The following is a 12,336-nucleotide window of genomic DNA, read 5'->3' as shown; positions in this document are numbered from 1 at the left end:
TGTCATTTAGTTTTGTAGGGTCGCTTTCTCATGTAGATGGTTATTGCTCTTCTGTGGACTTACCAAAGCAATGATGTTCTCCCATATTAAATTGTTTAACAATTCAGGGCTGACTTGTTGTATCTTTACGTTTAATAACTTTCTGATGTAAGAAGGACTCATCACGCACGGTGTTAAGGTGCTGCTGATTGTGAATGGAGGCATTTGCAGTCTGAATCCTAGTGAATTGTATTACGTGAGCTGTACTGTTTTTACTTCATTCCCTGGTTGGATTTTATAACCTAGCATAGCCTGCAACATTTACTTTCCCAGAATGAAATAAATCCTGCACAGGGGATTGACATCACTTTTTTTCCTCTTGTGCCTTTTACATAGTGTTTGAATTTCAAGTGGTTTTGTAGGTTTCATACAAATTCTCCATGGAAAGTAGATTCTGATTTTAATATTTTAACTCTTTGTATCCTATAGCTTTGTGAATCATGGGGCTGTTACAGGCCAGCATGCAGAACACTCAGGTTTCTTTACCTAATGTGCGGGTGAACCCGTCTTGGGATGGATGCTTGTTAGGTGCAAGGAGAATACTGTATTTGACTGAAACAGAATTGCGCAGATTAGAGTTAACATCTTTTAAAGTTTCACCAAGGAGAGCACAGTTAATAACACTACTTTGTCTCAGCCGAAAGCTAGGGCACCTCCGGGGGTGCAGTGGGGCCCAGGAGCTTGTCTTCCACCCTGAGGTCCTCCGTCCCATGTTGTCCAGCCCAGAAGCACTTTGCCTGGGCAGACTGAGGGGGCTGTGATCGGAAGCATACCACAGTAACACGAAGTTAGTAAAGCAGGTAACTTTACATGAGATATTTTGCTATCCATTCTGCGTGCAAAGCCATGAATGGGCCAGAAGCCACCCAAAACTAGGGAAGAAGCCACATGTTAGAGATCTTCGTCAACAGTCAGTCTTAAAACAAAATGCTGCCTAAATGTTCCAAGGGTTAATGGGTATGATGTGGTGAAGCAAATTTCTGCAAGTCTTGCAGGTCTTTTCACTGAGGAAAGGCCTTTGTTCTTGTCAGTTTGGCAACTCATTCTCAGGCTGCAGTCTCAGTACACAAGCACATAACCTGATCCAAGGAGATAACTGTTAAAATTGATTTGTGAACTGTTTGCTTTGTGCTTTAAAATGCGCCGTGTGCACCTACTTTTGGTTTTCAGAGGAAGCACTTCAAAAAAATAAACACGTTGCCTTAGAAGAAGCAGCCACACTGTTGGCCTCGGTAGACTTACTGACTACGTAAGACGGAATATTTCATTTTATACACAAAAAGCATCTTTATTCAGAAGAGGCCGGAGCTGTTCCATTCTACTGGAAAAGGACTATTTTTGCATGAAATGGACAATAAACTAATCTGATATGTTGATTACTACACAAAAGACCATGCATGTTTCCCATGGAGAACAAGTAATAGCATTTCTAATCAGCTCTCTAGTAGCTTAGAGTTGCACTGTTGTATTATTGCTGGCTTTTTCTCTCGCTTAGATCTGTATTTGTCTGCGTTGTTGGTTTGTACCCAGGTCTCTGTCACGGCTCCGTGTTTCGCAGAAACCCCGTGGAGGACAGGACAGCCCATGCTGAAAACGCCCGGCCGTGGCGGAGGGCAGGGCCCTGCTCCCTGTGCTGCTGGCGTGCCCTGGGCACGAGGCTCATGTTTGCGCACCGTGCCCAGCGTTGCTCATTTTGTGTTAGGTTTTACGTCCTCGAGACTGAAGCTGAACGGTGCTGGATTGCAGTGTGCTGTGGGTACCGCATCATGAGCTCTTTCTTTTTTTTTCAGGCCCAAACTGCTTTGCAGAAACGACCGTCATTCCAGCAGGCCGGGAGGTGAAAACCGATGAATGCACTATATGTCACTGCACTTACGAGGAAGGCACTTGGCGAATTGAACGGCAAGCGATGTGCACTAGACATGAATGCAAACAGATATAGGACATCTACAAACCTAAGTACTTTTCGTGGTTTTTATAAAATAACTCACAGCAGTGAGTACCCTAGATGACCCAGGGAAATCTGAATGAGAAGATTCTGGTGAGGAGCAAAGAATAAAACCTTGATATTTCGGTTTTCAAAGTAACATAATACTGCAAGGCGAAGAAGTGCATATATTTAAAACGTTTGGACATAAGAATACCTGTCTTAATAAATGTGTTATTTTCACAGTCAGTACACTAAAATACACTCTATAAAATATTCTATGTATTTCTATAATACCATTATAGAGCTTAAAAATAAATGTTTTATATAGACAAAACAGATTAAAGTACTGTATCGTTGCCTGTCCTGTTGTACACCATGGCTAAAACATTACATTTCTGTTCTAGTTTCATCATATGAGGGTTCTCTTGGGAGTTTTTTGGTTTGGTTTTCGTTGGGGTTTTTTTACTTCAGTTTAGTGGGCCAGGAAAGAGCCAGCATATGACAAAATTTTGAAGTTCTTGCTTTTGAAAAAAAATGGAGTAGAATATGCTTTCAGAGAACATGCGCTCATTTATGAATATTGCTGCAGTATAGAAGTGGGTCATCTCCGTCTCTCAGTTCCACTGGTGCATATCTACTGGTCCACCGCTGATAGAACTTGGAGCAGTGGGTAACACGAAACTGGTCTCTCATAGCTGTTGTTACAAAAATTTAATCAAACGAAACCAATTCCTAGTATTCCGCTCAGACATAACACATTACAGCAGGACAAATTTCTCTGTGATGTAAACAGTATCGCGTCGCCCAGCTGGTGGAAGTGATGGTAAGTAACCGCACGGCATCGTTAACGTATCGCGTCTCGGACGGGCTGGAGCAGCCAGAGTGAGCCGCTGACATGGCTCCGTGTTGCGAATCCTTGGGCGGGAGAGCTGGTGAGCAGCCGCGCTGGCCCCTGGCCCTGCTCTTGTCACCTTGCTGGTGTGGGTTCAATTTTTTGGTTCTTTCTGGCAGCCCGTGCGGGGTCTGTGACGCGGTGTGTTGAGGAGCAAGGTTTTGAGCCAACTCTTTGAATCTGTCAGAGGATGGCAGCACAGAAGCTGACCCTGACTACAGATGAGATGAGTCCCATCTCCCTGCTTCAGCTATCAGCAGCCTTTGCTTAGATTCGTGTTGGTTTTACTTTAGTTTTTGCTTAGATTCATGTTGGTTTTAGTTTAGTGTATCACCAAATCCAACTTTACATCTGCTTTGAATACCTGTTAGGGCAGCAGCTCAAGAAAACACTTAAACATGGGCTTACCTGTGAATTTTTGCTAGAGGGAAGACTTAATGAATCAACACCTAAAACCAGAAGACAATTGCTTTAAATTCCCACCTACCCTTTCCTACTTTCTGCCATGTGTAACCTGGCTATCAGGTTTGTGTCTGCACACCATATGTTTCCTGGTGCTTCTGAAGACCGTGGGACGTTTGCAAGTGCCTTCAGTGGATCCCAGTTACCACCTCACGTCTGTGTTTTGAGCGTGTGTGTGTCTGTCGCTGGCATCATTTCCCCCAGTGATGGTATGGGAGAGGAAGAGGAGGGACAGCATTGGAAATCAAGGGACAGTCTCTTGCACAGACAGTCCTGTGGCAAAGTCGGGCATGGTATTGGTCTAGTCACAAGAATGGGGGAGGGGAAGACAGATTATTGGGTTTGGATAGTTTTAAATCACACAAAAATCAAGTTAAATAATAACTTTCCCTGAAGTGGATGTGCACGTATGTAAAGGTTGTAGTGGAAACACTTTTCTCCAGTAGCTGCAATTCCTCGCAGGGGTAGAGGAAATGTTATACCTGGGTTGTCACTCGGTCTGCTGGTTGCAGTGAGGGGTGACACAGAGTGCAGAGTATTTTTTGTCTTGGAAGATGGACAGAAGTGTTGCATCTCTCATTTGTATGTAGACCATAAGTACACTTCCAGATACAAACAAATACCTGATTTAGCCATTTTTGTAAAAAGAGTACCTCATTCATTGTATGCTTCTCATTAAAACAGTGAGACGCAGCTAATTTGGGAGTAAAGGCAGTAAGATTTTGCTAAAAATTGTAATTAAGTATACCTACCCTTTTCATAAGATTCAGCAGTGATAGGACAGAGAGCTAGCTCCGGAATCAGTAAGATCCATACGTCGTGGCTGTGTAGGCTTCTGCTTACTGAAATCAAGTGTCTGTGCAGCTCTGAGAACGTGCCATGAGTGCCAGTGCTCTTCCATGCACATCTCCTCAAGACGAGCAGAAGTATCCGCTAGGAAGCGGCTGTGCGACACGAGTAAGAGCAGAGAAGGTGGACTTGCAGCTCGGTGTGGGATTGCCTTACCAAATAGGCTGGTTACTGTCTCTTAAAGAGACATGCACGTTTTCAGTGAAATTGTGAGAGACGCAGAATTTGTGCCTGTCAATGTGTGGCCATAATGTTTCCGTTTTAGGAAATCTCACCTCAGACTAGTCACCCGTTGCTTCTCCTTCACTGGAGGTTCAGCCTTATTCTCTTTCCCAGGGCTTGAATTTCTGTTCTTTTGGGAAGTTCTGTCTCTACTGAAGTACTGGGCACAAAGTTAAAGGATATTTTAGTTTGTGTTTCTAGTGTAGGTTTTATAAATATTTTCTATTGCACATTTTTTCCAAAATACTTTTCCATCTTTCAGTCCTGGTGCAAACACATTAATGTCATCTTTACTGTAAGAATGGTTGGTCCTTTCCCATTTCATAGGGAATTTCCTGGGCAAGTTCACCTTGACACCCAGCTCTGTGGGTAGTTTCTTAAAAATATTACATTTTGAGATGTAATTATTTTTCTTCTTGAGAAATAAACTTCCAGTCTTTTGGGATCTTTTCCATATGTCGTGAGGTAGAAGTCATAATGAGCTTTGGACCTTGTTTTTGCTGAGACCAGTGGCCACATCTGGCTTTGGCCTGCAGTGTTACCACGGGAGAGCTCTTTGGTTCTCCCTGCGGTGGGGGAATGGGCTGAGTGACTCTTCTCGGGCAGACCTTGCCAGCCTGGCCCGACGGTGGAACCGCAGCTGGCGAGCAGCGCGTTGTGCGTTGGCTTGGGTAGGTAGTGGGACAGGGGACAAGACAGGGAGAGTAAAAGCGAGAAAACTCGTGGATATAGTTTGATAAGTGGAGAAGCAGAAGAAAAAACCGAAAGCAGTGATGCAATAGCAATGGCTCACCACGTCCCGTAGGCAGAGCGGCTGATGGCCAGTTCCCAAGCAAAAGGCAGCTGGCCTTGCCCGAGCCTCGCTCCTCCCCGTTTCCACGCTGAGCAGGGCGTTACACGGCGTGGGATGCCCCTGGGGCTAGTGTGGGTCACCTGCCTGGTTGTGTCCCCCCCGAGCTCCTGTGTGTCCCCACCCTTCTCGCTGGGGGTGAGGGAGGAAGAGAGAAGACCTCAGCGCTGTGCACACCCTGCTCAGCCATAGCCAAAATGCTGGTGTGTGGTCACAAACCTACAACGCAGCACCTACCGCGAAGAACAACCCCATCCCTGGCAGAGCCACTACGCAGTAATGCCGTCGCAGCCCCAGCGCAGAGGCCAACGCACCGAAGGAACCCGAGAGCCGAGTGCCGGCCGGTGACCGCAGCGAGCAGCGCCTGGCCCTTGTCGGGGCGCCTGGGGAGCCAAGGTCTGCAGCCTGCTGCGCAGGCGCACGGGGGCTTGAAGCAGAAACCTTCCTTTCTCGGAGTGGAAAGTGTGGGAATTGAAAGGTTTAAAGGTGAAAATTGGCCATTGTGGAACACAGTTGGAAAGCATTAACTTTTAAACTAATTTAACATCTAAGCAAAAAAACAGAACTGCTGTGGTGGCCACATGTGCTTACCTAAATGTTATGGTTTGGTCATGCAATATACCTGTTCGTATTTAATCTTAAAAAGTAGGAGAAAAGCAGTCTGCATCATTTCCAGTGAACCAAACTCCAGAGAATACCGGCTTCCCTGCTGAAGCTGGTTTTTGCTTCAGTGCAAACAGTCGTGTGCTTCCTGCGTATGAGGAGGTCTGCAGCTTTGCAGGTGGGTTGTGTCTGCAAAAGCTGTGTTTCTGGACACACAGGTAGCTCATGAATGATTTTGTATTTGAAGGTCTGTTGCTTGGGTAATGAATGTTCTGTGATGTTCTTATGCAGCTGCATTGGCAGGACTATGAGGTTTCTGCCTCTACTTCACTTGTTTCTGCTTATTTCCCAGTTGAAATCAAGACAAATTAATTATTGGTTTGGCCTCATCCTTTTTTGTAGGAGTTCACTACACATGAATTTGGCTTCAAACCTGTGTAAGCGGGTGCCTGAAGAGATGATATTCTAGATGGTTTTAGGTAATTTTAAAATTGCAGCGTTAGTGTGCAGTAGGATTCTGTATACTACTCATTTAAACCGCAAAAATGGAAGTGCTGGTATTTGCTTAAATACTTGAGATTTAAAAGGGAAAAGGGGAAAAAGAGGAAAGACACGAGACAGGAGGCAGAGGAGCTGAGTGTTACAATAGGAATGTTCAAAAAAAATAAAAACCTAGCTACAGTGTCATATGGAGATTTCATAGGGAGATTTTCCAAGTGTATCGTTAAGAAAAGTACATGAGAAATGTGTTTGGGCACAAACTAAAATACAGGAAATTCTAGTTGGAGATAAAAAAAACCCCACCCATACAATGAAGGTGATTGAGTGCTGGAGGATGTTGCCCAGCGACGTCGTGGAGTCTCCTTCCCGGAGAGCGGTCAGAGCCCGGCTGGACACAGCCCCGAGCAGCCTGCGGTAGCCGAACCTGCGTTCAGCAAGGCGTTGGACCAGGTGATCTCCAGAGGTGGAAAACCAAAAGCCAGGTTTAAATGACATTGAATTAAAGTCTTTAATACAAATAAGAAAGAAGAAGATAGGATGAAAGGTTCCCTCACTTTGGAAAACAATCTCTCTGTTCTCACATGGTGCAATGTAAGCAGTACTGTCATGATTGTAAAGTATTTAATGTTACTTCTGATGGCAACTTTAATATCTAAACTGTGATAGCTCCATAAAACGCAGGAGGCTTTGAAAGGCACATATTATTTAAGAATCTAATGCAATCCAACTGAACGCTCCATTTATTCCTCTTATCAGGCAATGAATTTTCTTCACAGCCTGTGTTACCATGGGTTTTCTGTCTGCAAAAATACACCTTCTGCCCTGTGTTCCTGCTGCATTGAGAATGAAACACAAACCAGGGAGACAGCACTGAACTGAGTTTCACAGACTTTTTTTTCTGGCTATCCAAGAATTCAAATTTTTCATCTCTTGTTGATGAAAGTAAGTACTACTACAGAAAGTTTGTAACTTGTTCAGTTTTTGAAATGTCACACTAAACAACTCCCATAGCAGAGAAAAAATAAACACAGCCTGGTGTGTTTTTCCAGTTGCCCATTTTTAATACGTGCCTCATTCATTTCACACGCTTTTAAAACAAATACAGGAAAACTCCAAACTTGTATGTCAATTATCAGCTACAGAGAAGTCAAAAGTTCTTACTGTTTACCTGTTGAGGCTATGTGGCAACGCTGATACGGAATATTGATTAATCAGTAACAGGAAGACACTGACATAATCAGCAGCACAAAACCTGATGTTTAAAAACAGCTTACCAGAAATACTTGTTACATGGTTCATGCTGGGTTCATTTGGGGCTGTTGGCTGGTAGCAACGCGATTGCTGTAACACTGAACAGTTTCCTGCTTTTAAAAAGATCATTGCCTTTAAGAAATACACGGCATAATTAAGGCTCTGGTTGAAAAAAACAAGCAGACTGCAGGAACGGAACAGCAAGTTGTCTTGCTGAGTACGTATAATCTATCGATTGTAAATGTTGAGTTTGCCACTTGCGTTCGTCAGTGAGCTTGTCAGTCTAGTCGAGCTCCAGCAGTTAGCCTGCTTAGTAGCTTCTTCGTCAAAAAGGGGAAGATACCACATAAACCAGTAAGCGCCCCGGTTCCGGCAGGATACAGTGCACTGCTGCAGAGTCAGAAAAAACTGCCGGACCATCTGCAGAAGCGGAGTGTGCCGAGTGTTTCTGTGCACACAGATTTGGCCTCGTGGTGAATTTATGAAAAATGGTGAAAATAGGAATGCAAATTTTTGCTCACACACAATGTGGAAAAATAGCAAACACAGAGGAGATGTAGCATCAGGAAATGAAAGCAAGTTTAACTTGTAATTATTTGGGGGAAGAGATCAACAAGGAAAACCTTTTTCTATGGTCTTATATGCAAAGAAATTTCTTCCTTCAGATTCCAACCATACAAGAGAGTAAATCTAAAATATTTTAGCAGAGAGAGAGATGTGCATTTGTATGTGTACAGCATGGACGCATTGACAAATGAGAATTCTTTTCTTGGCTAAGCCAGCATAAACCATGAGCAATTTAGAAGCCCAGGTTAATGGTGTTAACTGAGATGAGGATTTCTTCCACAGATTGCACCTCTCAGAAAGCATCTGTACTTGACTGCAATCACTGCATGAGAGAGAACGTTCACAAATGCTCATGTAAAGTGCTTTTGTTCACAGTAGGCGGAATTAAAGACAAACCTTTATAACCCCTTACTTTACTTTTTCCGGTGAGCCTTAAAGGGTGTGCAAACCTGGTGAATTAAAGGGGATTTCACCTATCAGGAGGACCAACAAACATCATTTCTGTCCTCTGCTAAAATCCATAAATGTATGCGTGAAGAAGAAAGTCAATATTCTGGTGTGTATAATACCCCACTGAAAGCTGCAGCAGCTTTCTTATTCTCCCTCAAAGCATAGATATAGTGCTGTAAATGCCTTTAATTGGTCAAATGGTCTGCCAGCCAGAGCTTTCTGTTTCTGATGTGCAACAGGAAGGTAAATATATAAAAATGTAAAAATCCTGCTTAATCTGTACTGCTGTTGCCTTAAAAAGCTGCATTCATTTCAGAGGGTAATTCTCAAATTAATTTGCTTTCCATACTGTAGGAAGTTCCATGTGCTGATATCACTTTGCATGGTGGGTTTTTTTACAAAAACCAAGTCTGTATTTTCAGAAGGACAATACTGCACACTATGCTCTCTCTTTCGCCGTTAATAATTCAAACTAATGCTAACTAATTTAGTGCTGTTGTGAGTGGGAAATTATAGAGATCCCATGAGGACATGCAGTGCTTCAGCCTAATGTGATGACGCAGTGGTCTGTTCATTTCTAATTACCACACGAAAATAAGGAATAGGTAGCCTTTAGTCATTCTGTGGATTACAGTTAAATAGATTTTAATTTCTTAATTGCTGACCATTTTTTAACATTCTCTTTCCAAGCTATTTATTTTCAAATGGCATTTGATAAAAAGAGCTATTTTATATATTATGCTAGTTATGCTGTTTATACTAGTGTTTGAGCAATAAACAGTGTCACTCTGTAGAATCATACGAACGCTTGCTTTCCATTTTTTTCAAATACCTCAGCTGCATATGTTTTGTATTTAAGTTACTTCATTAAAACCGGAAAGGCAAATCCACAGTCTTACTAGTTCCTTTCAAATGTACTCTTTTCGTTTTTTGTGTCCTTCACATCAAAACAGAATATATTTGGAGCTTCAGGCTCTGTCAAATAAACAGTATATTAGTGGCATGCTTATAGTATCGTGTCTTGAGATAATACATCGTATTGAAAATTTACTCCTTAGATGTAGCACAGTGTTTCTTTTTATTCCTTTTTTCAGAGTACAGTTCCTGAAGACACATGTATTTTAACCTATGGTCCATATTTGTGCTTGAACGATCAAACACCTGCAAACTCCATTTTCCAGATACAACAAAGAGTTACAAACGGCCTTCCCATCAGGAATCCTAGGACCTGGAGGTAAGAGAGGAAGCCTGGCGAAAGGAAGACCTTCTTTTGGTCGAGGAGGACTCTGTGAGAGATGACTTAAGCAATCTGGACACCCACAAATCCATGGGCCCCGATGGAATGCACCCACGAGTGCTGAGAGAGCTGGCGGATGTCATTGCTGGGCCACTCTCCATCATCTTTGAGAGGTCCTGGAGGACAGGAGAGGTGCCCGAGGACTGGAGAAAAGCCAATGTCACTCCAATCTTCAAAAAGGGCAAGAAAGAGGACCCAGGGAACTACAGGCCGGTCAGCCTCACCTCCATCCCGGGAAAGCTGATGGAGCAGCTTGTCCTGGAGGCCATCATCAAGCAAGTGGAGGAAAAGAAGGTTATCAGGAGTAGTCAGCATGGATTCACCAAGGGGAAATCATACTTGACCAATCTGATAGCTTTCCACGATGTCATGACTGGCTGGGTAGATGAAGGGAGAGCCGTGGATGTTGTCTACCTGGACTTCAGCAAGGCTTTCGACACTGTCTCCCATGACATGCTCATAGGGAAGCTCAGGAAGTGTAGGCTCTATGAGTGGTCAGTGAAGTGGATAGAGAACTGGCTGAATGGCAGAACTCAGAGGGTTGTCATCAGCGGCTCTGAGTCTAGCTGGAGGCTGGTAACTAGTGGTGTCCCCCAGGGGTCAGTACTGGGCCCAGCCTTGTTCAACTTCTTCATCAACGACCTGGATGAAGAGTTAGAATGTACCCTCAGCAAGTTTGCTGATGGCACGAAACTGGGAGGAGTGGTAGATACACCAGCAGGCTCTGTTGCCATTCACCACGACCTGGACAGGCTGGAGAGTTGGGCAGAGAGGAACCTGATGAGGTTCAACAAAGGCAAATGCAGGGTCCTGCACCTGGGGAGGAACAACCCCATGCATCAGTACAGGCTTGGGGTGGACCTGCTGGAGAGCAGCTCTGCGGAGAGGGACCTGGGGGTCCTGGTGGACGACAGGTTAACCATGAGCCAGCAGCGTGCCCTTGTTGCTAAGAAGGCCAATGGGATCCTGGGGTGCATCAAGAGGAGTGTGGCCAGCAGGACGAGGGAGGTTCTCCTCCCCCTCTACTCAGCCCTAGTGAGGCCTCATCTGGAGTACTCTGTCCAGTTCTGGGCTCCCCTATTCAAGAAAGTTGAGGAGCTATTGGAGAGAGTCCAGCGGAGGGCTACAAGGATGGTGAGGGGACTGGAGCACCTCTCCTACAAGGAAAGGCTGAGGGAGCCGGGCTTGTTCAGCCTGAAGAAGAGAAAGCTGCGAGGGGACCTTCTAAATGCTATCTTAAGGGTGGGTATCAGGAGGATGGGGCTAGACTGTTTTCAGTGGTGCCCAGCGACAGGACAAGGGGCAACAGGCACAAACTGATGCATGGGAAGTTCCACCTGAACATGAGGAAGATCTGAGGGTGACGGAGCACTGGAACAGGCTGCCCAGGGAGGTTGTGGAGTCTCCTTCTCTGGAGATATTCAAAACCCGCCTGGACGCGGTCCTGTGCAGCCTGCTGTAGGTGACCCTGCTTTGGCAGGGGGGTTGGACCAGATGATCCCCAGAGGTCCCTTCCAACCCCTAACATTCTGTGGTTCTGTGATCTAGCTCATTTTTATACATGAATTAGGAAAAAAAGCTGAGTGGAAAGAGTATGAAACTCTGTAATATTTATTAAAAACTTTGCATTTTGCATAGGGTATGATCTGCAAATATAGAACAAATAGGATTTTAAACAGGATTCTGTTACTGAATACCAACTTAAATAAGGCTGTTAATGAATGCCAATGACAAGGAGTGCATTGAGCCCAACAGTAATTCTCAACAGTCTTACAAAAGCAAAGAAGATGAGTGTCATCAAAAGTACCATGGTATTTTACGTTACTGTTTGTTTGCTTCAGGTAAGAGCAAAAGTGTTGTTGTCAACTTGGTATCTTTAAAGGTGGAGCAGATGACTGACCCGTGTGGAATTTTACATTCTTTGAGAAGTTACCAACCAGTCAGTAGTGATACTGTAATTCATCTTGAAACTTTTTAGGATGTTTTTGCATTCGAGACTATATTGCAACATTCGTGACCTTTCCGTGCTGGATGCATGCCATGAGCTGTTCACTGTAATCCTCTTAACCAACGCCTGAATGCACCGGTAGATGAAAACTACAACGTAGACTCCTTGCACCAGTTCATGTCGAGAGGAGCTGAGGTCTATCAGCAAAGGACTAACTACACAAAATACCTCTACTTTTGTATTTTCTTCTTATGATTTAAATAGTTGTCTCTATTGGTATTAACCTAGCAGGCAATGTAAAGACCTTTAAAAATGAAGTAGTCCTAAGTGGTATGACCTAAAACATTTTACCAATATGCTGATGAATCATCATTTTATAAAAAAAATGTATTCTAGTGATATAACCAAAACAAACTGTACACATTTTAAAAATATTTATTAATATTACCATGCTAAAATACGTAAGAGCTATTGC

General features: G+C 43.9%; 1 protein-coding gene across 3 annotated transcripts in view; it reads left to right on the top strand.

The window, feature by feature from the left end:
* VWC2 (von Willebrand factor C domain containing 2) overlaps window positions 1–2,257 on the top strand; it is a 62,921-nt gene extending 60,664 nt beyond the window's left edge. For all 3 annotated transcript variants that reach the window (XM_075415295.1, XM_075415296.1, XM_075415297.1), the window contains exon 4: window positions 1,830–2,257. In XM_075415295.1, coding sequence (XP_075271410.1) covers window positions 1,830–1,981 — 152 coding nt within the window. In that variant the 3' untranslated portion in view covers window positions 1,982–2,257. The remainder of the gene's footprint in view (window positions 1–1,829) is intronic.
* Window positions 2,258–12,336: the final 10,079 nt, after the last annotated feature.

Source organism: Opisthocomus hoazin, chromosome 3, assembly GCF_030867145.1.
Source record: "Opisthocomus hoazin isolate bOpiHoa1 chromosome 3, bOpiHoa1.hap1, whole genome shotgun sequence".
NCBI classification, from domain to species: Eukaryota; Metazoa; Chordata; class Aves; order Opisthocomiformes; family Opisthocomidae; genus Opisthocomus; species Opisthocomus hoazin.
This window is presented reverse-complemented; position numbering and strand designations above follow the sequence as displayed.